Source organism: Mauremys reevesii, linkage group 4, assembly GCF_016161935.1.
Source record: "Mauremys reevesii isolate NIE-2019 linkage group 4, ASM1616193v1, whole genome shotgun sequence".
NCBI lineage: Eukaryota > Metazoa > Chordata > Testudines > Geoemydidae > Mauremys > Mauremys reevesii.
In genome coordinates, this window is record NC_052626.1 from 19948860 (window position 1) to 19976125 (window position 27266).

Consider the following 27266-nt stretch of genomic DNA (forward strand, 5'->3'; position numbering starts at 1 on the left):
AACCAGTATGCATTTAGCTAAGGTGTCTGGGGAAAATCTCAACTTGGTTACCACAAGTGTGCATGGTCGTCTTCACACTGAGGGAGAGGCGGACCAGGTGATAAACCTATATACTGGACAGATTTAACCAGGGCAGGATGGTATTGCTCTGGGGTCTGAGTCTGGTGATTAGAGAGCCTGCATGTAACTGCAGCTAGGTGTGTCCTACCTCTTTGAATGCTGGTGAAAGTGAAAGCTTGGAGGGCTTTGCAACTTGACACAGCAGCACAGTGAGAGAGAGCCTAGGCTGGTGGGTCAGAGGGCTCAGTGGTACCCCAGTTCCAGGTGGCACCCTGCAGGGGAACCAGTCATTTAGCTTTTCCTAATATCTAATCTAAATCTTCATTGCTGCAGATTAAGTGGATTGCTTCTTATCTCACTTCAGTGAGCATGGAGAACAGTTGATCCCCATCTTCATAACAGCCTTCAAATATGTTAAGGGCTATCAGGTCTGCCCTTAGTTGTTTCTCAAAACTAAACATCTGCCCTGCCCTGCCCTGCCCTGCGCCTCCACCCCCTCCCCCCAAACACACTTTTTAAACCTTTCTTAATAGGTCAGGTTTTTCTAAACCTTTTATCACGTTTGTTAATGTCACTCTGGACCTCTTCAATTTGTCCACCTTTTTCTTAAAGGGTGGCACTCCTCAGCTGGCATACTGTGTCCAATTCGGACACACAAATGTTCCCTTGTCTGTCTTACAACATTCCTACTAATACACCCCAGAATATTAGCCTTTTTTGGCAACTGCATCACATTGATTCTCATTTAATTTTGTGATCTACTGTAACTCCAAGAACCTTATCAGTAGTGTCTAGCCAGTTATTTCCCATTTTGCAGCTGTGCATTTGATTATTCTTTCCTTAGTAAATAGAACATAACATTTATAATCTGTTTTGGTTTATGCCCTATCTTTATTTTGTTTAAAAGAAAAAAGAGTTAAAGCTCTTGGTAAAACCGAACTTTAATGCAACCTCAAGTAGCAGGGCTGTAGTTGGCAAAGGCGAGGTTGAAGAGTGCCTTGCACTTGAAATGTAGTGTGGTTTCTGTGGTGTTTCTGGGAGTACGTGGAAGTTTTGTTTTATAGTCTTAAACTTTTCCTGAGACTGTCCATCCCATTCACAAATTCTCTTCATCTTGTAATAGACAACTCAGTTTAGTCACCGAGTTTGATCAGGCCTCATCCTGGAGCTTTAGGCAATATTTTTAGATACCTTGGGCCCAACCATTAAGTACCATGAAGGTGAGGACCAAGATTTTAAATGGGGTCATGATCTTTGTGTAGGGGTAGTGCCCAGGTTTTTCTCCAGTGGCACATGAGAGGAAAATGGGATTGTTCTATGGAAATATCCTTGAACTCTGCTTAGAATCTACTGTCTCTGTCTCTGGCTAACATATTTGAGAACAAATCAACCTCACCCTGTCTTGTCTTGTCCTTTTGGAAAAGGGAGGAGCATGATCTCTGTCTGCCCCTTCCACACCAGAGCCTCCAGAATACAACAGTGAGTGTGGGGGCAATCTGATAATGGTAGTAATGCATATGTACAAGAGTCTAGCCACATATGGTTATATTTGGGATCATGCTTCCTAAGTTAATGACTTGTACAAGATAATTTTGGTAGAATTCAAACATTTTGGTTACCCTTTTATCTAAAAAAGGGAAAGATGAATGGGACAACAGGAAGGAAAATCTAGCAACTAGTCAATGTCTTGCGATTGACAGACCTAAAAAAAAATCACATGAGTTAATTATCTCAAAACTAACTCAATTAAAATAATTGTGATTAGTATTTAACAGTGCAATTAAAATACCAATTTAAATTGTTTGGATGTTTTTTCCACATGTTCAATTATATTGATTTCAATTACAGCACAGAATACAAAGTATACAGTGTTCATTTTATATTTTGGATTACAAATATTTACACTGTAAAAAAGATTTAGTATTTTTCAGTTTGCACTATAGTACTTGTATGAGGTAATCTCTTTATTGTGATAATGCAGCTTGCAAAGGTAGGTTGTTGGTGTTTGCACTCAAAAACCAGTTTGTAACAATCTAAAACTTTGGACTTGTAGGGTCTAATCAGACCTACTTCTTGCTCAGGGCTTGGCTACGCTTGAGAGTTGCAGCACTGGGAGTTTACAGCGCTGGTGTGTGGCCACACTCACAGCTACCAGCGCTGGTGTGTGGCCACATTTGCAGCGCTGTTGGGAGTGATGCATTATGGGCAGCTATCCCAGTGTTCAAGTGGCAGCAACGTGCTTTTCAAAAGGGGTGGGGTGGGGTGTAGTGTGACAGGGAGCGGGGGGGAGAGAGAGTGTGTGTGGATTTTTGGAGCCAACACTGTTAGCTTCCTGCCTTGCAAAATCAGAAAATGTTCCCGACCCCTTACTCTTAACTGCAAACAGCCTGCATCCAACGGACTCCCTTTCTCCCCTCTGCCCCTGCTGTTTCTCTGTTAAGCAAACACTCACTCCCTGCCTGCCTCATTCACAGGGGTTCTCATTTGCTTGTTCACAGTCAGGTACAGATTGATCACAGCAAACAGGAGCTGTGTTTGTTTTTTAGATAAGCAGCTCCCGGAGCTCCAGAGCTCTGAGCTCACAACAAAACAAAGAGAGGCTGCATAACAAAACAAAGAGTAATTTAGTTAAAAGCATTCTGGGATATCTGCTAATACCCTGGAGGCCAATAACAGCGCTGGTGTGTGTCCACACTTGATGAGCAGCGCTAGATCACCAGCACTGCACTCGCTACACCCCAAGCAGACCAGGTGTTCAGCCAGCGCTGCAGCCAGGGAGTTGCAGTGCTGGATGTGTCTTGCAGGTGTGGACAGTTACTAAGTTGCAGTGCTGGAAAGCCTTCACCAGTGCTGCAACTCTCAAGTGTAGCCAAGCCCTCAGCCAATCACTAAGACAAACAAGTTTTTGTTTACATTTACAGGAGATAATGCTGCCTGCTTCATATTTACAATGTCACCTGAAAGTGACATAGCACTTCAGTAGCAGGTGTTGCAAGCTATTTACATACTAGATATGAAGGGGCATACAAATGTTTAGCATGCTTTGACCACCATTCCAGAGAACATGTTTCTATGCTGATGCTTTTTCTTTAAAAACAAAACCCTTAATTTGTGACAGTTCTCCTCAAAGGAGTTCAGTATGTCTCCTGCTCTGTGGTTTTACCCTCATTCTGCCATATATTGCATATTATGGCAACCCAGCATATGTTCAGTTTAAGACTGGGGAGGGCAAACTATGGCCCACAGGCAGGATCTGGCCCATCAGGGCTTTCAGTCCAGCTCCCGGAAGTGGCTGGCACCATGTCCCTGCAGCCTGGGGAAGGGGGAAGCAGAAGGCTCTTTGCGCTGCCCTTGCCTGTAGGCACAGCTCCCATTGGCCGGGAATGGAGAACCATGGCCAATAGGAGCTTTTGATGGTGGCACCCACAGGTGAGGGATGCATGCAGCATAGCCACCTATCCCACTCCACCCCCAGAAGCCACTGCTGGACATGCTGGCCACTTCTGGGAGCAGCACAGGGCCAGGGCAGGCAGGCAGGGAGCCTGCCTTAGCCCTGCTGCACGCTGCTGCCACCCCAGAATCACTCGAGGTAAGAGGTGTTGGGCCAGAGCCCGCACCCCAAACTCCTGCTGCACTCTTCCCCCTAACCACCTGCCTTGAGCCCCCACTGCACACTCCTGCTCCCTAACCTCCTGCCCTGAGCCCCCTCCCTCACTCTGTGAAATGTTACAATTGTAAACACACTTTTTAAAAAAATGTAGGGCCTGATTATGGTCTGTTACTGATTTTAAATGTTACTTCTGCACCCCAACCCCTTGCCCTGCACCCCTTCTACACCTCTCACCCTCTCCCACACCCTGCACTCCATCCTGCACCGCTGCCCCAGCCCTACATTCATGGCTCTGCATATAATTTCCCCATCCAGATGTGGCCCTTGGGCCAAAAAGTTTGCCCACTCCTCATTTTAAGAACACTTTCATTGCAGATTTGACAAAACACAAAGGTACGAATGAGATTTCTAAAGATAGCTATAGCACTTGACCCAATGTTTAAGATTCTGAAGTACCTTCCAGAATGGTATTCTGTTTAACAGTGCAATTAAAGCTGCAATTAATCATGAATTTTTAAAAATCATTTGACTGCCCTAGTATTTTTATTTTAATCTATTCTGTCCATTGTTTCATCAGTTTTTGGTTTTTGTTGTGGATTTTCTGTAATTCTTAACAATCTGACTTTTCCAAATAGACAAAATATAATGTGGACATAAAATTACATACAGAAAATGTAATGATCATATAATTCAGTTTGTCAGAAACCTCATATTTGAATGGAAATGAAGCTTTAGGTGAAAGGCCAGTTTCTTGTAAAACAGCAAACCCATGTAGTAGGCTTAATTTTTTTAAAAGGCTTGAGTCATTTCCCCTTCATCCCCCACACCGCCACCGATTAACTTTTTTTTTCCAGTTTGTTAGGTTAAAAGCAACTTTTTAGTTGAATCCTTTTAAAAGAAATTAATGTGACTTATTTAAAAATCATAACATTAAAACGTATCTTGAAATAGTGCTATGCTATCTTGCATTCTGACAGCTTGTTCATAAAGTATTTCAGTTTCAGAAATTAGTAGGACATCAGAAAGCGTGCATTTGTGTTGAAATGCACTGAAGCCTGAAAGCCTTTCATGTTAACTGATTAAATTGGTAAATATCACTGAAGGGTAAGGTAGCAAAAGGATTTTTATGCACTGTTTTTAAACTTGCAGTTTAAGACATTGGTTGGCAAATATAATGCTTTGGATCTTGGAGAAATACAACTCAACATTTGTAATAGTAAAATATTTAGTTCAAATATTTTTCAACTAAATGAGAAGTACTATGTAAAGGAAAAGATGTATTTCTGTCTATGTTTACTGAAGTAGTATCTGAGTGCAAGATCTAGTGAGTAGTTCAAACAATACTGCATGTTCTTTCCTCCCCTCATTAATAATTAATTAATTAATCATTACTGTGGGAAGAGATGGTGGAGAAGCATTTCATTTTAAAGTTAAGGATTGTGTTTTTTTTCTTGGCTCTCCTAGGAAGATTTTTCCCAGTCATAGGCCAGCTGCCAACATAGCTGTCTCCTGTCAGTTTTCCTCTTTATCTAGATAGTTAGTGTTCCTAAGACATGCAGCTAATGTGGTAAATATTAGGTGCAGAGGTAAAGGCAATTTCTTAGAGACCCTCAGCCCATGGAGAGCAAAGAAAATAAGAGCGGCATCTGAAACTTAACTTGGTATTCAGTGAGGAACCAATGCAAGTATTGTGGTCCAGGGATGGTTTACTCATGAATAATTTTGGTTCATCCTCATTGTGGCATTGTTCCCAAGTATCATGAATGCACTAATCAAGCAGGAAGGATATGAAAGCATGGATTAAAGTGGCAAAATCCCTCTTTATTAGGAACAGCAAGAATCTCTTAGCAGGAGCAGGTATTTTGCAGTTGTTTCCATTTGAAAACCCATTATCCATAGATAAAGACTTGCTAATTCCTCCATGCCTTAGTCAAGAGGTAAAGAAGCATTTTCCGTAAGGATTAAAATATTCCATATGGACAGGGCCCCATGGACATACTGGTTCAAAATCTGAGGTGGAAGCTCTTAAATTCTGAAGCAACATTCATTTATTCTATCACCATGAAATATGTCATGATTTTCCCTCCCCTCCTCCCATCCACACCCAGTCACATATAGCTATGGCTCACAGTTGAAAATACTGATGCAAAATTTGTTTTTATTTTCGACCATAATTGTGTTTGAAAATGTTTTCCCTGTGTTCTCCAGGTGATCTGTTCCACACCTCCTTCCTATCCATATGTATTTGGAAAGCTTATAGTTGTTTCAGCAGCATATCTGCCTGTCTGAAGGCCTCAGTTGCTGCACTATTCTCTGGGCTGCCTAGCTTTCTCCCTATACTTCTGGTCCCCAGTTGCAAGTTAGACTCTGCACTGGTTCCCTATCCTGGGTATATGGAACAGTGCAAGGAACATTGTGGTGAAAGCTGCAGAACAACAGAAAGTTGAAGGCAGGTCCCAGCAGGGCAGGTAGATAGAAAAAAAATAAATAAAAAAAATTGGGCACGTAAGTGCAGTAAAAATGGTTAATTTTGGTGGCAGGCTGAATTCCGTGTCATAGTGGGGGAAAATGTCAAATTGCATACTGTACTCCCTGGTTGGAGTGCATGTGCTCATTTGCTCCGTAGGGATGGCTCGCTAATGGGGGCTGCAAGGGAATGCATGGAACATGCTCAGTCTCTGTGGGAATGACATGTACACAGTCTGGTTAGCTTTAGCAGCTGAGAGGCTTGAGTGAGCCTGGTAAGGAGGGAATCTTAGAAGTGGTTCGTTTTTAGATGTTAGCAGGTTTGCTGGACATGTGCAAACTGGGTGCTTTTGTTCTGGTTTTTCCAAATGTATAGGTTAATCAAATTTAGGTGGATTTTCACAGGGATGACAAAAGCAAATCTGACACAAAGGCACCCCCAAATTTCAAGTTCCTGCTCCAAAGATTGGGGGTGCTAGAATATTTCAAAGAAAAGATCTTGAGAATCTTTTAATACAGGGGAAAAATAGTTTTGTCCTAACTTCACGTTCAGCAACAGCTGAACCATTTTGGCTGAAACTTTATTTTAAAAAGCCTCAGCTTGAGGCAGACACCCAGGATAGAACATTTCAGTCCAAACAGTTAAAGGAATTGAAAATGGGGTCTTTAAATAGGAAGTGTCAGGAAACTTTCATATCAGTTTAAAGGAAGATTGTATAAAACTGGGCTCTATTCCTGTTTGGGATTGTTTTTAATTATTGTATCATTTTTCTCTTTCAGATGATACTAACTGTGTTCTTGAGCAACAATGAACAGATTTTGACAGAAGTTCCAATTACACCAGAAACAACCTGTCGAGATGTTGTGGAGTTCTGCAAAGAACCTGGCGAAGGAAGTTGCCATCTGGCTGAAGTGTGGCGTGGAAATGGTAAGCGAAGTGTTCTTTGGTAACAGATATAAATTTCATATTTTAAGATACAAATATAGGTTTTATTACTGATTTTTAGTTGTATTTTGCTTTTGCTAGAGAATTTTTGCAGAATATTAGACTTCAAATTGTCACAGCTGTAAAGATAAATATAACCCTTGCTAATTTTTTTCCCTTGTCCCTTCCTAGCTTGGAATAATTTAATGAAATGTACATGGAATGCAGGTGACAAATAATAAATGTCTCTAAGGTTATGTGAGACTTTGCAGATTTTTAGTCTAAACAGTTATACTGAACATTTTACTTAAGCAGAAATTTAGTTTTGTAAATTTATTCATTTTGGGCTTGTGATTACCTTGTCCATGTACACATACTCATGCCAGCTCTCATTGAGCTAGCCCATGTATAAATAGCAGTGTAGCTACAATAGCATGGGTGGAGGCATGGTTGACGCATGCTGAGTACAAACTCGCCTGAGACCAATGGGGAGATATAGCTGTGCCGCTGCATTCTATCTTCCTCTTTTCATGGAAGCTTAATTTCTGGTGATAGCCAGTGCTTCTGACTCTGGGTTGTGATGTCTTGTATCTAATTTTCCATAAAGAAGTTTTTTTTCCCATACATGTCCCAGTCTCCTTGTTTAACCTAAACCATGAAATCTCCCTTTCTAACTTCTGTAGCCTTGCTTTGTGATTGGGGAAGACTGGGTGGCATTCTTCAGACATCTGTAGAGCCCTTCCAGAGTAAGCTGTTCACAATACTGAAGTCCCATTTTCTTTTAATTTCAAGATTCTATAAAGGTGAGAGGTATCTCAGTGTATCCTCTCCTACCAGATGAGAACCCACAGAGGAGCAGAGGGAAACCTTCCCATAGTTGGGACCCTCCTTCCAGATGGTGCTGGGGTTGCCTCTTGCACTGAGGTTACCTCTCCGGGGGAGGAAACTCCAGTTTCTAGGAAAAGGCAGGTGTTAGTAATGGGAGATTCGATTATTTGAAATGTAGATAGCTGGGTTTGTGAGGACCAGGAGAACCACATGGTGACTTGCCTGCCTGGTGCGAAGGTTGCGGATCTCTAGACAGACTTATGTGTAGTGCTGAGGAGGAGCCAGTGGTCGTGGTACATGTAGGTACCAATGACATAGGGAAGGGTAGGAGAGATGTCCTGGAAGCCAAATTTAGGCTGCTAGGGAAGAGACTGAAATCCAGGACCTCTATGGTGGCATTCTCAGAAATGCTCCCAGTTCCACACGCAGGGCCAGGTAGGCAGGCAGAGCTTCAGTGTCTCAATGCATGGATGAGATGATGGTGTAGAGAGGAGGGGTTCACGTTCATTAGGAACTGGGGAAACTTCTGGGATGGGGGGAGCCTATACAGGAGAGATGGGCTCCACCTAAACCAAAGTGGAACCAGACTGCTGGCACTAAACATTAAAAAGGTTGTAGAGCAGTTTTTAAACTGGGGGGGGGGGGAAGCCAACTGCTGCAGAGGAGCCTGTGGATCGGACACAGACTTCTCTTAGGGGAGAGTCTGATGATAGGGAATCTCCAGGTTATAGTCAGGAGCAGAGGACGGAAGAGGATAATGTAAGGGCTGGATCAGATGATAAACAGTCACATAAAGAATCTGGCACATCAGAAAAGGGCAGACAAATAAACAGGGACAAGTTTTTAAAGTGCTTGTACACAAATGCTAGAAGTCTAAATAATAAGATGGGTGAACTAGTGTCTTGTGATAAAGGAGGATATTGATTATAATAGGCATCACAGAAACCTGGTGGACTGAGAGCAATCAATGGGACACAATCATTCTGGGGTACAAAATATATCGGAAGGACAGAACAGGTCATACGGGGGAGGAGTGGCACTATATGTGAAAGAAAATGTAGATTCAAATGAAGTAAAAAATCTGAAGCGAATCCACATGTTCCATAGAATCTCTATGGATAGAAATTTCATGCTCTAGTAAAAATATAACATTAGGAATCTATTATCGACCACCTGACCAGGACAGTAATAGTGATGATGAAATGCTATCAAAATTAAGAATCCAGTAATAGTGGGGGATTTGAATTATCCCCATATTGACTGGGAACATTTCACTTCAGGACGAAATGCAGAGATAAAATTTCTCGATACTTTAAATGACTGCTTCATGGAGCAGCTGGTACGGGAACCCAGAAGGGGAGAGGCAACTCCTAGATTTAATCCTGAGTGGAGCGCAGGAGCTGGTCCAAGAGGTAACTATAGCAGGACTGCTTGGAAAGAGTGACCATAATACAATAGCATTCAACATCCCTGTGGTGGGAAGAACACCTCAACAGCCCAACACTGTGGCATTTAATTTCAAAAGGGGGAACTATGCAAAAATGAGGGGGTTAGTTAAACAGAAGTTAAAAGGTACAGTGACTAAAGTGAAATCCCTGCAAGTTGCGTGGGCCCTTTTTAAAGACACCATAATAGACACCCAACTTCAATGTATACCTCAAATTAAGAAACACAGTAAAAACTACAAAAGAGCCACTGTGGCTTAACAACCATGTAAAAGAAGCAGTGAGAGAGACTTCTGTTTAAAAAGTGGAAATCAAATCCTAGTGAGGCAAATAGAAAGGAGCACAAACACTGCCAACTTAAGTGCAAGAGTGTAATAAGAAAAGCCAAAGAGGAGTTTGAAGAATGGCTAGCCAAAAACTCCAAAGGTAATAACAATGTTTAAGTACATCAGAAGCAGGAAGCCTGCTAAACAACCAGTGGGGCACCTTGACGATCATAATACAAAAGGAGCGCTTAAAGACGGTAGTCATTGTGGAGAAACTAAATTGATTCTTTGCTTCAGTCTTCACGGCTGAGGATGTTAGGGAGATTGCCAAACCTGAGCTGGCTTTTGTAGGTGACAAATCTGAGGAACTGTCACAGATTGAAGTGTCACTAGAAGAGGTTTTGGAATTAATTGATAAACTCAACATTAACAAGTCACCGGGACCGGATGGCATTCACCCAAGAGTTCTGAAAACTCAAATGTGAAGTTGCGGAACTGTTAACTAAGGTTTGTAACCTGTCCTCTAAATTGGCTTCGGTACCCAATGACTGGAAGTTAGCTAATGTAACGCCAATATTTAAAAAGGGCTCTAGAGGTGATCCCGGCAATTACAGACCGGTAAGTTTAACATCAGTACCGGGCAGATTAATCGAAACAATAGTTAAAAATAAAATTGTCAGACACATAGAAAAACATAAACTGTTGGGCAAAAGTCAACATGGTTTCTGTAAAGGGAAATCATGTCTTACTAATCTATTGGAGTTCTTTGAAGGGATCAACAACATGTGGACAAGGGGGATCCGGTGGACATAGTGTACTTAAATTTCCAGAAAGCCTTTGACAAGGTCCCTCACCAAAGGCTCTTATGTAAATTAAGCTGTCATGGGATAAATGGAAAGGTCCTTTCATGGACTGAGAACTGGTTAAAGGACAGGGAACAAAGGGTAGGAATTAATAGTAAATTCTCAGAATGGAGAGGGATAACTAGTGGTGTTCCCCAAGGGTCAGTCCTAGGACCAATCCTATTCAATTTATTCATAAATGATCTGGAGAAAGGGGTAAACAGTGAGGTGGCAAAGTTTGCAGATGATACTAAACTGCCCAAGATAGTTAAGACCAAAGCAGACTGTGAAGAACTTCAAAAAGATCTCACAAAACTAAGTGATTGGGCAACAAAATGGCAAATGAAATTTAATGTGGATAAATGTAAAGTAATGCACATTGGATAAAATAACCCCAACTATACATACAATATGATGGGGGGGCTAATTTAGCTACAACGAGTCAGGAAAAAGATCTTGGAGTCATCGTGGATAGTTCTCTGAAGATGTCCACGCAGTGTGCAGAGGTGGTCAAAAAAGCAAACAGGATGTTAGGAATCATTAAAAAGGGGACAGAGAATAAGACTGAGAATACAGTATTGCCCTTATATAAATCCATGGTATGCCCACATCTCGAATACTGCGTACAGATGTGGTCTCCTCACCTCAAAAGATATTCTAGCACTAGAAAAGGTTCAGAAAAGGGCAACTAAAATGATTAGGGGTTTAGAGAGGATCCCATACGAGGAAAGATTAAGGAGGCTAGGACTCTTCAGCTTGGAAAAGAGGAGACTAAGGGGGGATATGATAGAGGTATATAAAATCATGAGTGATGTTGAGAAAGTGGATAAGGAAAAGTTTTATTTACTTATTCCCATAATACAAGAACTAGGGGTCACCAAATGAAATTAATGGGCAGCAGGTTTAAGACAAATAAAAGGCAGTTCTTCACACAGCACACAGTCAACTTGTGGAACTCCTTACCTGAGGAGGTTGTGAAGGCTAGGACTATAACAGCGTTTAAAAGAGAACTGGATAAATTCATGGTGCTTAAGTCCATAAATGGCTATTAGCCAGGATGGGTAAGAATGGTGTCCCTAGCCTCTGTTCGTCAGAGGATGGAGATGGATGGCAGGAGAGATCACTTGATCATTGCCTGTTAGGTTCACTCCCTCTGGGGCACCTGGCATTGGCCACTGTTGGTAGACAGATACCAGGCTAGATGGACCTTTGGTCTGACCTGGTACTTAATGGAGGCATTTGTATGTGCTCCTTTCTTTCATGGGCACAGCTCCCATGTTGAGTTACTCACAGGTTGGGTGTGCACAATACTGGGCTTTTAGAAATCCAGTGCCAAGCTTAAGTATAATGTACAGTGCAGTATTTCTCCTGTGAGGGGAGTAAAAATGCAAAACTTAAACTATCTCTGTAGTTCTTTATTCACTCCTGTGAATGGCAGTGTGAGATCTAATGTCGTCTTTCCTCCCCCCCGCAACTCCCCAGCACTGTATGGTATTTGTCTTAATTACCTCATGGCTCTGTGTAGAGTCTACATTCCATTTTGAATTGTGTCCAAGGGCTGGAGTATAAATTTAGTTCAACTCGTCTGTTATACTAGCCTCAGGAGGACTCCTAGTGATGTCAGTGCAAAGGATTGGGGGTAGAATATGGCCTTTAACTTTACTTATTGTTACTAAGTGCATTATTGTCAAATTCATTGTCACTAAGTGGGAAGAGATAATACATTTAGGTCCATCCCTCTTCTTGGGTTTTCTCTTTTTCTTTGGGCTTGGCTACACTTACGAGTTAGTGTGCAATAAAGGAGCCCTGTCTGCACTAGCTCACTTCCCATCTACACTAGCAAGGCATGTAGAGCGCTCTGACTCCACAACTAGAGCACTCTTGGTACTCCACCTTGGCGAGAGGAATCATGTTTGCTGCACCCCCGCTTGAGTGCTGCAGTGCCAGTGTGAATGAGGTGTTGCATTACTGCGCTCTGATCAGCTTCCAGAAACATCTCATAATCCCTAGAATTCATGTCCCATGCAGATTTCTTTCAGGGAAGCAAAGAAGTTGCAAGAGCAGTCATGCACCCTTCCCCAGCAGCCTGGGCATGTTTCAGGCACCCAGAGAGGTAAATTACTGGGGTGGCAGGGCCATCTGCCTCACATCCATGCATCTGGACCCCCACAAGCCTCACTCTATGGAGCCTCATCCCCTGCATCTGGAGCCATCCATACCTGGCCTGCTACCTACGCTGGGCTGAGCTGTTAGTCCTAGCTGGGCTGAAGGTGGGGGAGAAGCACACTTCCCCCTGCACGGATTGGTTGGGTCCAGGTCAGACCCACCCCCAGAAACCTCCCCTGGCTCCACACCCCCACCTTGCATTCTGCCCCTTTTGCTCCTCAGCCCCAGGTCACTGTACAGGGAGCTGCTCCCCTGTCTGCCCTGCACTCAGACCACACCCCTGCTGATCCCTGTGCACTCGAACCCCCATCCTGATGCATCTGGACCACCCCATAAGCCTCCCGCACCTGCACCCCCACCCAGCTGAGCCTCAATCAGCTGTACCTGGACCCCATCGCACCAAGACCTACTCCCCTGCTGAGCCATCCAGACCTGCCCCCCCAGCAACAAGCCCCTGTGCACCCAGATTGCTCCACCACATAGAACCCTCTTATCTGGATTCCTCCCCCACTACGCCCCTCCACACTTGGATTCTGCCAGGCTGAGCCTGCCTGTCTACACCTATTGAGCCTGACAAGTTGCCCCTGGTGAGTTGCTTCGCCTGCTACTCCTGAGGGAATTCTGCACCAGAAATTAAGAACTCACCTGGACACAGACTCTGGGGGGAGGCTCAGCCTTTGCTCTGTGTCAAATTTGGGTGCAGCCTCACCATTGAGTCCATGTGCTGGGGTGGAGCTGAAGAGTGATCTCCCATCTCTGTGAAGCTTGTCACTTATGCCCCCTGCTGCCATGCTGGAGCCTCCATGTTTGTTTATTCACCAATAAAATTTGTAGAATTTTAAGATATTGTGTGCAGAATTCCCTCCAAGTAATATTGTAATGTATTATGTTTGAGAGGTGGTTTGGTGATTCACAGAAGCTCACAATACAGGAGGGGGACATCAATTAGCAGCCTGAAAAGCTGCTCTTCTACAGAAATTGTTATGCCCTGCCTGAAAGAGGATACCCATCGATACCAGAGGGCTCTGGCTCTTACAACTCCCTATATCTGGACTGAGAAACCATCATCAGGACTAACTGCTCATATTGGTTTTTGCTCTCCTTACCCTGAACCAGTGTCATGCAAGTCAGCCTCTCCTATCAGCTGAGTTTGTGGCTCAGAGCACATGGCAGGAGGGGGATAAACCCAAAACCAAAGGAATCAAGGATCTCTCTGCTGCTTGGACTTGAGGGGTGGGCAAAGTGTTTCTAGGCATAAGCAAAAGATAATCCAGCTGCTGAGCCTGGGTTAGCCGTCAAGGACAAATAGAGGTTGCTGAATATAGAAGCCTGTATCACCTTTTGGGAGACTGGGCAGCAAAATGGCAGATAAAATTCAATGTTGATAAATGCGAAGTAGTTCATGTTGGAATACATCATTCCAACTATACATATAAAATGACTGGGTATAAACTAGCTGTTACCTCTCAGGTCTTGACGTTGTTGTGGACAGTTCTCTGAAAAACATACATTCAATGTGCAGCAGCAGTCAAAGTGAACAAAAGGTTGGGAATCCTTAAAGGTTTAAATAATAAAATAGAAAAATCGTATTGCCTCTGTATAAATCCATGGTACACCTACATTTTGAATACTATGTACAGATCTGGTTGCCCCATTTCAAAAAAGATGTATTGGAATTGCAAAAGGTACAGAAAAGGGCAACGAAAATGATTAGCGGTATGGAACAGCTTCCCTATGAGGAGAGATTAATAAGACTGGGACTTCTCAGCTTGGGAAAAGATGACTAAGGGGGGGGGATATGATAGAGGTCTATAAAATCATGACTGGTGTAGAGAGAGTAAATAACACTTCCTTATTTACTTTCTCATAACACAAGAACTAGGGTCACCAAATGCAATGAATAAGCATCAGGTTTAAAACAAAATAGGAAGTATTTCTTAACACAGTGCACAATGTTGTGAAGGTGAACATTGTAGCAGGGCTCAAAAAAGAATAAATTCCTGGAGGATAGACCCATCCTAGGTAATAGTCATTTATGGACAGGGATGGTGTCTCTAGCCTTTGTTTGCCAGAAGCTGGGAATGGGCAACAGGAGATGGATCACTTGATTTCCTGTTCTGCTCATTCCCTCTGAGGTACTGGCATTGGCCACTGTTGGAAGACTGGATACTGTGCTAGATGTACCCTTGGTCTGACCCAGTATGGCTCTTATGCTCTTAAATCTAAGACTGTAACTCATTCATGTCTGTTTGTTATTTTCAAGGTTAAAGCAAATAATCTAATTGCCTTTTCCTATTTAATAAATCTTCTTATAGTTTACTATAGGATTGGTTACAAGAATTGTCTTTGTGAGATGTAAAGGTGCAGTTTACCTGGAACAAGTGATTTTTGGGATCAGGAGTAACTTGAACATTGCAGTGATTCTTAGTGTAAGGGGCCATCTGTCCAAAGGAGACCTTCAGCTTCGGGGGTGGGAGGCAAGACAGACCGGAGTACCCAACAGTACTGTAACTCTGTGTTAAGGCTGTTAAAGTGCCTGAGGCGTCCACACTTGATGCCATTGGTTGGTGAAATTTAAGTTTAGAACTCTGAATCAATTTTGGGTTTGTACCTGTTTTTTAACTCTCCCTTGAGGTTAGTGTACGTACTCTTGTTGCCATTGTCAGGGTCATGGGTATGATGGTCCTAGCTTCACTGTTGCTTGCATTAAATCACCTGGAATGAAAGCACTTTCATAAGCTTTGCTTCACTTACCCAGAGAGTTATAATCTAGGATCTGATATTTTTCTCCATTTTTTCCAGTAAAATGAAACACATAAAAATAAGATATTGGTCAAGTAGAAATGAAGGAAAAGGCTATTGGGACTCATAACAAGGCAGAACATTTTTCACTTTTTTAAGGGAAAAGGAGAACCCTTATTTACCCAGTGCATGGAATTCCCTTACTTCTGGAGGCTTAGAACAGCCCTATTGTATTAACAAGTAGGAAATTAGGAATGTGCCCTCCACAATATCTCCTTTGAGTCACCCTAATAGGAATTTTATCTTAAGCTTTTTGTCTACTTTCCTACAACAATAGGATACTCTCAAACTCTGTGCCTTGGAGTTTCCTACTGTAAGGGTAGAGAATTAGATTTATGAAATTAACTCAGCCTCTCTAATCCAGGTTTAATTCTTTTTGTCTCACACATGTATCAAACGTTATATATTTAACCCCTCCCCCCCCAAAAAAACAAAACAGTTGGGCTTCTTTGTGTGTATGCATTTGTGACAAAATCCCCAGGATACAGGATCGATCTGTGGGGGACCTCTGTGCCTCCTTAACAATCTAACCTTGGTCATAGCTTATAAAGCTATGCCAGTGACAAGCAGCAAACTCCTCCTGGTTCTGTGATCACTTAGTCATCAGTATGTGGAGCCCTACACCTAGCTAAATTACATGAGTGCTCCTTGAGCCACTCATGAATCAGAGAGGTCCTAGCCAAATCCCTCAGCCCCCAGTTTGGCACTCCAGAAAGTCTTACACTGCTCAAGATTCCCTTGGACAGTGCAAGCTCATTAGTCACTTCTTCAAAGGAAGGTGGACATGCCCCATAATCTGTGCTGAGATTCCCCATACTGTTTTAAGTAAAATATATGAAACAGGTTTATGAAGTACAAAGAATAAATGATTGTAAGTAGCAGGTATAGAGTTCAGAGTTGGTTACCTAACAAAAATAAATTCGCAGCCTAAATTCTCCAGACTAAGCAAGATTTTAGTCAAGCAGTCTCTCATCCTGACATGTTATTGGCAGCTCAATTCTCAACACACAGGCTGGATTCCCTTCCCAGCCTCGGACCAATCTCCTCAGTTCAAAGTCTTTGTCTTCCAGATGATCTTCCAGGTATTGAGATGTGGGAGGAGAGAAGCCCAGTGACTGTCACTATCCCTCTTTTATACTTTCTTCCATTTGCTAAGAAGATCCTGGCTGTGACACTGGGGGTCAGGCAGTCCTCATTGCATATGTGCCCTCTCCAAGGAGCCTGTGGGAGAGTGGATTCATGTCCGGCCTGGATACCTGTCTGGCCAGTGATCGTTGCTTCTTTGTCCTTACTGAAAGGCCAGCTGTGGGCATCTCACAACATATTTCAGTAACACACACAGTAATACTTCGTAATGTCACATACAATGATAGTATATACAATTCAACAGGATATTAAGGTTCAGCAGATAAAGACTTTTAAAATGGTACCTCACAAAACATGCATTGTACAAAACATGACAGTAGTGAATATGGGGGTTCAAGGGTGTGACTGTACCTCAAAGTAACAGCATTATGGTACACATAAAATCTTCTGAGACTTTAGATATGAAGGGCTAATAAATCTGTACTGAGCATCTGCAAACTGAGAATTTTTTTCAAAGGTTTGTAATTTGGGATATTTCCAGAGGAAGGCACATCCCTCACACACAAGCCACACTGCTGCCAAATATAAAGTTCCTTCCTCAAACCATAGGCATGCAAAAGTGTCTGTGTCTGAATTTTTTAACATGGGAAAACAATATACTCTTTGATTAGTGGCCTTAGGGGTGTTCCATGTCAGGATGTGTATGTGCCTGTGCACTCTTGTTTGGAGATTTTCATCAGAAGTGTTTCTGGATCTATGCCTGTGCCTTAAATTCCCATGTGCTCCAATGGGAGGGGACTCGCTACCACTCACGTTCCTTCACAACAGTCTACAGCCTGAGACGGACTGCTCTTTCTGCTCGCTATAGCTTCTAAGCAGTAAAGGAGATACCGGGTTCCTCCTTCATCTTTGTCCCTTGTTATAAGATGGCTCAAGGATAAATGTACAAAGAACAGGGGGGGAAAAAAATTGAGAAAGCAATATGAGAAACAAGCACAAAGAGCTTCCGTCTGGCTTCTCTATAGAGAAGCATGGGACCTGAAGAAGAAGTTTCTGCTCAGACAATGATTGAGAAGTGCTTTTTCTCTTCAGAGCATTTTGACGTGAGGGTAAAAAAGGTAGTTTCCACCTTAGAAATCCGAGAGAGAGAGATCTATTGGGGCTCAAAAAGAAATGTTTTCTGAGAATCAACCTTTGATCCCATTAATTGAGCCAAATTTGGAAATCTGGTAGGTTTTATTTAAAAAACAAACAAAACTTATAAGCAGCATATTTAAAATAACCAATTAGTTATGTAAGTAATTAAAATATATCTATATAAAGTGGCACACAGACCTTTCAAAGCTAAGAAACTGAAAGTTAAGCTTTCACAGTTCTTGATGAGTCTGCAACCTATCTACCAACTATCCTTTTATGTTGTATCTTTTTAAACTTTAACTTCCTTATTTCATTGTGGTGAAGTTCAAGTAAATTTTTGGTTGTCCCCCCTTTTTCCCCTCCCCTCCCTCCTTCCAGACTTACTTCCTTAACTCTTGTTTAAATAATCTGAAACTTTGGGAAGAGAAAATGTTTTGACTCTCTCATGTTATCTGTGTTATGGTCATTATGGTTACTGTGACATGAGAACAAATGCTCTCAATTTTAAAAGGAGAATGCATCTCTGACATTTCCTATTCAGATGGTCTTAAGAAATGTAAGGTTAAAAGACCATTCCTGAATCAGTCTTTCCTAGGTGCCAATCAATTGATTTTTACTTGTAGCCACCCCCCCAAAACAAACAAACAAAACCCCCACCACCCTCAGTAATAATGGGGGATTTCAGTTATCCCTATATTGACTGGGTACATGTCACCTCAGGATAGGATACAGAGATAAAGTTTCTTGACACCATCAATGACTGTGTTTCTTGGAGCAGCTAGTCCTGGAACTCACAAGAGGAGAGGCAATTCTTGATTTAGTCCTATGTGGAGTCCAGGATCTGGCCCAAGAGGTGTATATAGCTGAACCACTTGTTAATAGCTATCATAATATAATTAAATTTAACATCCCTGGTGCAGGGAACACCAAAGAAGCCCACCACAATAGCATTTAAGAGGACTGCACAAAAATGAGGAAACAGAAGTTAAAAGGTATAACTACAAAAGTGAAATGCCTGCAAGCAGCATGGAAACTTTTAAAAATACCGTATTTGAGGCTCAAATTAAATATATACCCCAAATTAAAGTAACATAAGGGACCAAAAAAGTGCCACCAAAGTAAAAAGTGTTTAGAGGCAAAAAGGCATCCTTTAAAAATTGGAAGTTAAATCCTACTGAGGAAAATAGAAAGGAGCCTAAACACAAATCAAGTGTAAAAGTATAATTAGGCAGGCTGAAAAAAGAATTTGAAGAGCAACTAGCCAAAGACCCAAAAATTAACAGCAAAAAATTTAAGAACATCAGAAGCAGGAAGCCTCCTAAACAATCAGTGGGGTCACTGTACGATCAAGATGCTAAAGGAGCACTCAAGGAAAATAAGGCTGTTGCTGAGAAGCTAAATTAATTCTTTGCATCAGTCTTCACTGCAGAGGATGTGAGGGAGATTTTTACCCCTAAACTATTCTTTTTAGGTGACAAATCTGAGGAACTGTCCAACATTGAGGTATCATTAGAGAAGGTTTTGGAACAAATTGATCAATAAGTCATCAGGACCAGATGATATTCACCCAAGAGTTCTGAAGGAACTCAAATATGAAATTGCAGAACTACTAACTGTGGTATGTAACCTATCATTTAAATTAGCTTCTGTACCAGATGACTGTAGGATAGCTAATGTGATGCCAATTTTTAAAAAAGACTCCAGAGGCAATCCCGGCAATTCCAAGGCTGGTACGCCTAACTTCAGTAGGAGGCAAATTTTTTGAATTTATATTAAACAGAATTATCAGACACATAGATGAACATGATTTGCTGAGGAAGAGTCAACATGGCTTTTGTAAAGGGAATTCATGTCTCACTAATATATTAGATTTCTTTGAGGGGGTCAACAAACATGGACAAGGGCGATCCAGTGGATAGAGGATACTGGGACTTTCATAAAGCCTTTGACAAGGTCCCTTACCAAAGGCTCTTAATCAAAGTAAGCAGTCATGGGATAAGAAGGAAGGTCCTTTCTTGGATCGGTAATCGTTTAAAATACAAGAAACAAAAAGTAAGAATAAATGGTTGGTTTTCAGAAATGGAGAGAGGTAAATAGTGGTTTCTCTCAGGGGTCTGTACTGGCACCAGTGCTGTTCAACATATTCAGAAGTGATCTAGAAAAAGGGGTAAACGATGTCAGAATTTGCAGATGGTACAAAATTATTCAATATAGTTAAGTCCAAAGCAGACTGCGAAGAGTTGGGATCTCACAAAACTGGATGACTGGGCAAGAAAATGACAGATGAAATTCAGTGTTGATAAATGGAAACTAATGCACATTGGACAACATAATCCCAACTATACATATAAAATGATGGGGGTCTAAATTAGCTGTTACCGCTCAAGAAAGAGGTCTTACAGTTGTGGATAGTTGAGCTGCTGTTTTCAGACAATGTGCAATGGCAGTCAAAAAAGCTAACAATGTTAGGAACCATTAGGAAAGGGATAGATAAGACAGAAAATATAATGCCTCTGTAGAAATCCATGGTATGCTCATCTCTTGAATACTGTGTGCAATTTTAGTCACCCCATCTCAAAAAAGATGTATTAGAATTGGAAAAGGCAACAGAAATGATATGGGAGTATGGAACAGTTTCCATATGCAGAAAGATTAAAAAGACTGTCTTTTCAGTTTGGAAAAGGGATGACTAGGGGGGGATATGGTAGAGGTCTATAAAATCTTGACTGGTGTGGAGAAAGTGAATAAGGGAATGTTATTTACTCATAACACAAGAACTAGGGGTCATCTAACAATGAATAGGCAGCAGGTTTAAAACAAAAAAGGAAGTACTTCATAAACGCACAGTCAACCTGTGAAACTGATTGCCAGGTGATGTTGTAAAGGCCAAAACTATAACAGGCATATAAAAAGAACTAGATAAGCTCATGGAGGATAGGTGCATTGATGGCTATTAGCTGGGATGGGCAGGGATGCAACACAATGTTCTGAATGTCCCTAGCCCCTGTTTGCCAGAAGCAGGGAGTGAAGCAGGGATGGATCATTTGATGATTGCCTATTCTGTTCATACCCTCTGAAGCACCTGGCATTGGCCATTTTAAGAAGGGCTGGATCAACCATTGGTCTGACCCAATATGGCCATTCTTATGACCTAGTTATTGATATATGCAATTATGATGCTATCTCAGGGTATACGATTCCCACTGTCGTAGTCACAGGCATTCTTTTCCATGCCTTAGGGGACACAATGATTAAAAACAAGCAAAAGCATCACAAGTATTAATCATGTCTAATTTATTATTAAAGACAAGAAATCATTAAACAAAACACAAATGATAGAACACAACTGATAAACTGGTTCCATTACAATCCTTCTGTCTGCCTCTATGTGTAGAGCCTTAACAGTGATTATACCTTTGAGAGTAGACTACATGTGAGGATGTTCTTCGTTTGGGAAATTAAGTCCAAAATATATAGTTTCTCAAAATATTGTGAATTCAGTCTCAATCTTATTAGATACTTAAAACCTTTATGTATGGGCAAAATAATTGGTTTTAGGGTAGGTGAAACTTGTCTTGTTGTTAATAATAATCAGCCAGTTTGTAAATTGGGGAAAACAGATAATTGTAACTAAATCCTATGAAATCAAATAAACTATTTAAATCAGTTACTTAGAAGGAGCCATTTAAGGAGCTGTCTTGAGACAGGCTAACGAACCAATATTGAGAATCTTAAATCCAGTTAAATCCCACTATTTCTCTGTTTACCACTGTTTAGTCCCTGTCGCCTCTTCAGGAGTATATGGTCTAACCATCTGATGATCAACAGGACAAGCTGTTAATATTTTAAGTTACAGTTGCATTTCAATATTCCAGTAAAATCATTACAAGAGTTTGTAAATCTAATCCCTTGGCTGGGTCTTAGTTAACTTTCTCTCACCAATCCATATTGAAGTCTTGGGGAGGTTTTCCTTGGGTTGTTTACTTTTTGAGTCTTTTGTGTTTTTCTTAACTTTCTATGATAGTTTATTTGTACAGATGGACAGGATGAGTTGTGGACTCCTTGTTGTTGAAGCAGAATAGCAGAGGGGTGAGTGTGTGAGGGGCGCTCAGGTCAGTTTTTTTAATACTTTTTCCTCCTACTTTCATTCAATTATAGGAAAATAGGCATCTGTCAGTCTTATTTAGATTGAAGTTTGTTGCTATCACTCGTTCATTGACTCCATGCCTTGGGGGGTTGGCTTAGTTGTTATCTTCAGTTTCTGAACATGCAGTCTCTTTAATGGATATACAACATTTTTACTTGTCTTTGTACTTATGGCAGGACATTCTCAGAATATCTTTAAAGTTAGTTTTAATTCTTTTATTCAGTCCATTTTCTGAAATACTTTTTATTAGCATATGACGCGTAATGAAATTGTTTAAAAAAGTCAATACACTCCTGTAGTTATATACAAGTTTTCAGTTTTCAAAACCATCTTTTAAAGTTAAACAATTCTTAAAAAAAAACTTTAGCTTAAAGAGTTATTAAATAAATTGTTAATTCTTTATAACAATTTTAGAAGAGATGGTTCTTGTCTTCCTGAGTTAGGTGAGGGAGTTGTTTGAGCACTGCCAGTAATTAATAATTCATTGGTAATATAAATATTCTATACTCAGATGGCTTCTTGTATTAATAATCTCTTTAACAAGGTAGTTAAATTTGAGGTTGGTACATAAGGCATTTTATCATTTACATAGCAATGGTATTAGGAGCTTTGCATTTAGCTGTTTGCAAGTATGCATTTCTCAGAGGTTTTTGCCATTTGTAGCTTCATAGATTCCAAGGCCAGATGGGACCATTGTGATCTAGTCTGATCTCCTGTACAACAAAAGACATAGAACTTCCCAAAATAATAATTCCTAGAGCCTATGTTTTAGAAAAACATCTAATCTTGATTTAAAAATTGGCAGTGATGGAGAATCCACTATGACCCTGGAAAATTTTTCCAATGGCCTAATTAAGGCTACATTTAGTCATGGGTATTTGTAGTAAAAGTCATGGACAGGTCACGGGCAGTAAACAAAAATTCACGGCTTGTGACCTGTCCTTTTACTATATACTCCTAACTAAAACTTGGGCTGGAGGTCCACGAGTCTGGGGGTGCTGCAGGTGCTAGGTGGATGGCCCAGGACCCTCGCTGGTGCTGGGGGGGAGGCAGATGGTGGCATGTGGTCTGGGATCCCCTCTGGTGCTGGTGCACACAGTGATGCGTGGCCCAGGATCCATGCTGGGGGAGGGGCAGGCAGCGGCGCCTGACTCGGATGGTGCTGTGCAGCCTGGGACCCCTGCTAGTGCTTGGGTGGGGAGGGTGTCAGCAGCGCGCGGCCTGGGTGTGACGTTCCCCTGGTGTTATCCGGACTGGTGCTCTGCTAGGTCACTCCAATCCTTGACTCTGGGAGCCAGCCTTACCCTCGTCTGCTGTGAGAACGCCCCACTCCTGGGCTGTTCACAAACAGCCTCAGGCATGTAAGCTGCTTCTTGGATTGTGCAACCAAATGACACTAGCCAATATCTCTGGCCCCAGACACAACCCTAGGAACCTCTGTCTTGCAGTGTCCAGTTATGCCCACTGGACGCTGCAAGCTTATATGAGTTTGTCAGTTTAACAAAGAGATTGATATGTACCATGCTTGTTATCCCAAGGGGAGTCTCTGACACACTTCAAACCAAACACACTGCTTCAGGTAGAATAAACAAACACATATATTAACTACAAAGGTAGATTTTAAGTGATATTAAGCGAGAGGCAAAAAGTCAGAGTGGTTACCAAAATAAAATATAAGCACACAGTCTAAACTATCACCCTATTAGACGGACAACATCTGGATTAGGCAGCTTTTCTCACCCCACTGGATACTGCAGTCCCTTATATAAAGGTTTGTTCCTTAAATCTGGGCCAATCTCCCCTGTTGGAGTCTTGTCTTTTTCTCAGTGTCTTAGATGCTTGCAGCGAAGGTGGGGACAGGAGAAGGGCCCAGTATGTGTCCACTCTGTCTGTCTGTTTTATACCCTCAGTCCATGTGCTTGGGGAGCACAAGTCCAGGCATGTTTGGTGGGCATTGCTGAGTCTCTCCAAGCAAGGTTGAGGAATTCCCCTGGTATGGTCTCTTGCAGGGCGAGTCATTGCATTGTAGCGCCCTTGCTGGACAATGGCTGTTGATGGGTTGTTTGATACCCCACCTGGGCGTTGGTTACTTTCCTTGCGGTTGCCTCTGGGGAGCTAATATGTAACTGATTCCCCAACTTACAGCATGTTTTAGTGAACACCATATAACAACATTCTCATAACCAGGGCTGGCTTTAGGAACTGCGGGGCCCGATTCGAATACCCGGTGGCGGTCCGGGTCTTTGGCGGCACTTCGGCGGGGGGTCCTTCCCTCGCTCCGGGTCTTCCGCGGACCCCTGCCACTGAAATGCCTCCAAAGACCCGGAGCGAGGGAAGGACCCCCGTGCCGCCGAGGACCTGGACTGCCGCTGGGTGAGTAAAAACAAATTTAAAAATTAAAAAGGCACCTAATCGGCCTAAAGTCGGCCCTGCTCATAACTTCATATGCATTAATGATATGCATATATGGATAGAGAAATGACTTTCAGCAGATCATAACCTTTCCCCTGATACCTTACAAGGCATGCTTTATATGTAAGATCACGATTATATGAAAATGAATATGGGGGTTACGGAACCCCTGCTGGTTCTGGGGGGTCGGCAGGGGGAGGCTTGGTGGGGCTGGCAGGCTCCCTACCTGTCTCCGACTGGCTTGTCCCTGCAACTCCTAGGGGAGAGATGGTCGGGGGACTCCATGCGCTGCTCCCACCACAAGTGCCAGCTCTGCACCTCCCATTGGCCAGGAACCATAGTCAAAGGGGGCGGCAGCTGTGGACGCGGGCAGCACATGGAGCCTTCTGGCCCCTCCACCTAGGAGCTGTAGGGACATGCCGGTGGGAGCCAGGAGACCCCCAGCCCCCGTAAGCACTGCCCTGCACTCCAGCCTGCTGCCCCAGCCCTGAGCCCCCTCCCACACACCCAAACTGCTGCTGCTGGCCCAGGGGCTGCCCAGCTCGGGCAGCCCCTGAGCCAGCACCAGCCACTGCAGAAGTCATGGAGGTCATGGAAAGTCACGGAATCCATTACTTCTATGACCTCCATGACAGACACGCAGCCTTACTAATTACTCTCACCGTTAATTTACACCTTATTTCCAGTCTGAATTTGTCCACCTTCAACTTCTAGCCATTGGATCATTTTACACCTTTCTCTGGTAAATTGAAATTTAATAATATTTATTAATGGACTCTTCAGTGCTTAAGAAATAAACAAAGTTTGAAACATTTCCAACTACGTATTTTTTTCCTAGAGGCTTTTAAGGACAGAAGCAGGTATTTCTAGAGTAATAAAAATCATTCCAGCTAGGATATTTTGAAAATTGTTTGTGTGGATTTACTTAGAAGTTTTTTGTGGAAGAGTGAAAAAACCCAATTAACACCTAGATTTATTGCTCTGAAAATACAACCCCACATTCCTTTTCACAATTAGGTCTTTTCCTAATGCTTTACATGGTTTGTTTTCTTGAGATAAGGATTACATTTGTACCAAACTGGTATTTATACTGGGAGAGGTGTCCGGTCTAGATAAGACATGTTTAGGGACAATAAACATGGGTTTAAGGCCAAAGAGGGCTATCTTCCTGACATCTTGTTTGTCTTTTGGTGAGAGAGAGCAGAAATCTCCTGCAGTTTCTTTAACCAGCCCAAACATTTAATAACACAACTAAAATATAGACAGGTATTGTACACTTTGTCTAAATGGCTTTATTGATCTGAATTATTCAGGTTTGAGTATTTTAAACTAAACTTTGGGTGTGCTTACCTCAGATTGTATGAGTAAATACCCAAAGATATTAAATTATTTAAGAAATGTTTCCTGGATAACCTTTTCTCTGAGATTGAAGTTCCTTTTTACTTTCAATGGAGGGAAGTTTAAAAAGTTTAAAAAGAAAACACTCAGACTCCTCCTGCTTTTGAAGACAACAGGAAAGACATTAGACTTTGAAGATGATCTTTTGATTAAAATATTCATTACATTTACCTAATCAGGTAAATGTGTTTAATTTCCTTTTCTCTTTATTGCCAGGAAGTGTCCAGACAAAACACTAAAATGAAAATAACCTGAATCCCCTGTTTCATCAGGCTAATGTTCTCACAAGACCCATCGCATCCAGATGGCCTTTGGGAGTGGTCTGACTACTAGGCTGAAGAAGTAGGGAAGGGTATGGAGGATACCATTCCTCAGGGAAGAGTGAAGTTACCTCTCTTATCGGATATTACTGAAACATTTCTTGTCAGAAAAATAAAAGTTAAAAACCAAAAAAAGTAGAGCTGGTCTACATAGGGAAGCTTATCAGCTTAAATTTATAGCATTATATTGGTATAAGATTATACTGATAAACTTCTCACTGTTAGACACCTCTTATTTTGATTTACCTGATTTGTTTGTTTTTTGTTTAAATAAATAAATTGTATCTTAAAATTGGGTTTTAAAATACAGTGCCTTTTCTGATGACTTGAATGGAGTATGAGATACTTCTTCCTTAATTTATCTTATATTCCTGCCTATTAGTAGAAAAGTGGCACTCTTCATAGGTTTTCTAACTTGTGCAGTACTATTTAAACACTGATGTAAGTATAATTCTGAAAGATTTTTTAAAATTGATTTTTAGAAATTTGGAAATAACATTAAACTTTTTGCGAGATTAATTATATGTTGCTTATTCTTTTGCTAGTAAGTTTGATATTTCTGAAATAAACACCTTGTTCAAAATTTTGAGAAATGGGGTGTGTGTGTGTGTGTGTGAGAGAGAGAGATTTAATTGTAATACTGCAGAAAATTTAGTCTTGATTTTACTCCTGGATTTGTTGATTACTGCCATCTTGTACCAGTTTCTGCTGTATTAGTGACTATTGTGTAATGTACTCCCTTAGAGTGGTAGCACATAACTAAATTCTTAGGGGTGAATTATCATTATACATGTGTATTATACGTGACTTTAGTCTGGTGGACTTCATTGGAAGTCTTATGGTTCAGACTGAGTGTGATGCTTTCATAACAGGCACAGAAAACCCAATTGGCAAAGGAGAGCAGAGTTGAAAGGTTTAACTATCTGAAAAGGGTGTAGGTGAGGGAGAAGTCCTGGCAAAATTTAAATGTCACCATGCCTCAGTGGGTCATAACTGAGAATACCAAATTCAGGACAAACTGCTGAGAAATAGGGCAGAGACACCCCAAAACTGGTGGTTATTCTTCCATAAGATATACCAACCCAGCAACAAAATGTCTGTCACACCACCCTGGCTAACAAAAAATCAGAAATACAGCCTCCTTAGGTATTCCAGTCCTGGAGTCAACATCCAGACACTAGACTTAGGGTATGTCTACACTACAGGATTATTCCGATTTTACGTAAACCGGTTTTGTAAAACAGATTGTATAAAGTCGAGTGCACGCGGCCACACTAAGCACATTAATTCGGCGGTGTGCGTCCATGTACCGAGGCTAGCGTCGATTTCCGGAGCGTTGCACTGTGGGTAGCTAGC

The 27266-nt window shown here is 41.8% G+C and overlaps 1 protein-coding gene across 3 annotated transcripts in view; it reads left to right on the top strand.

The window, feature by feature from the left end:
- The window catches only part of PPP1R13B (protein phosphatase 1 regulatory subunit 13B), a 116111-nt gene that overhangs the window by 25143 nt on the left and 63702 nt on the right, over window positions 1–27266 (top strand). For all 3 annotated transcript variants that reach the window (XM_039538513.1, XM_039538512.1, XM_039538511.1), the window contains exon 2: window positions 6917–7064. In XM_039538513.1, the coding sequence (XP_039394447.1) occupies window positions 6917–7064 (148 nt within the window). The remainder of the gene's footprint in view (window positions 1–6916; window positions 7065–27266) is intronic.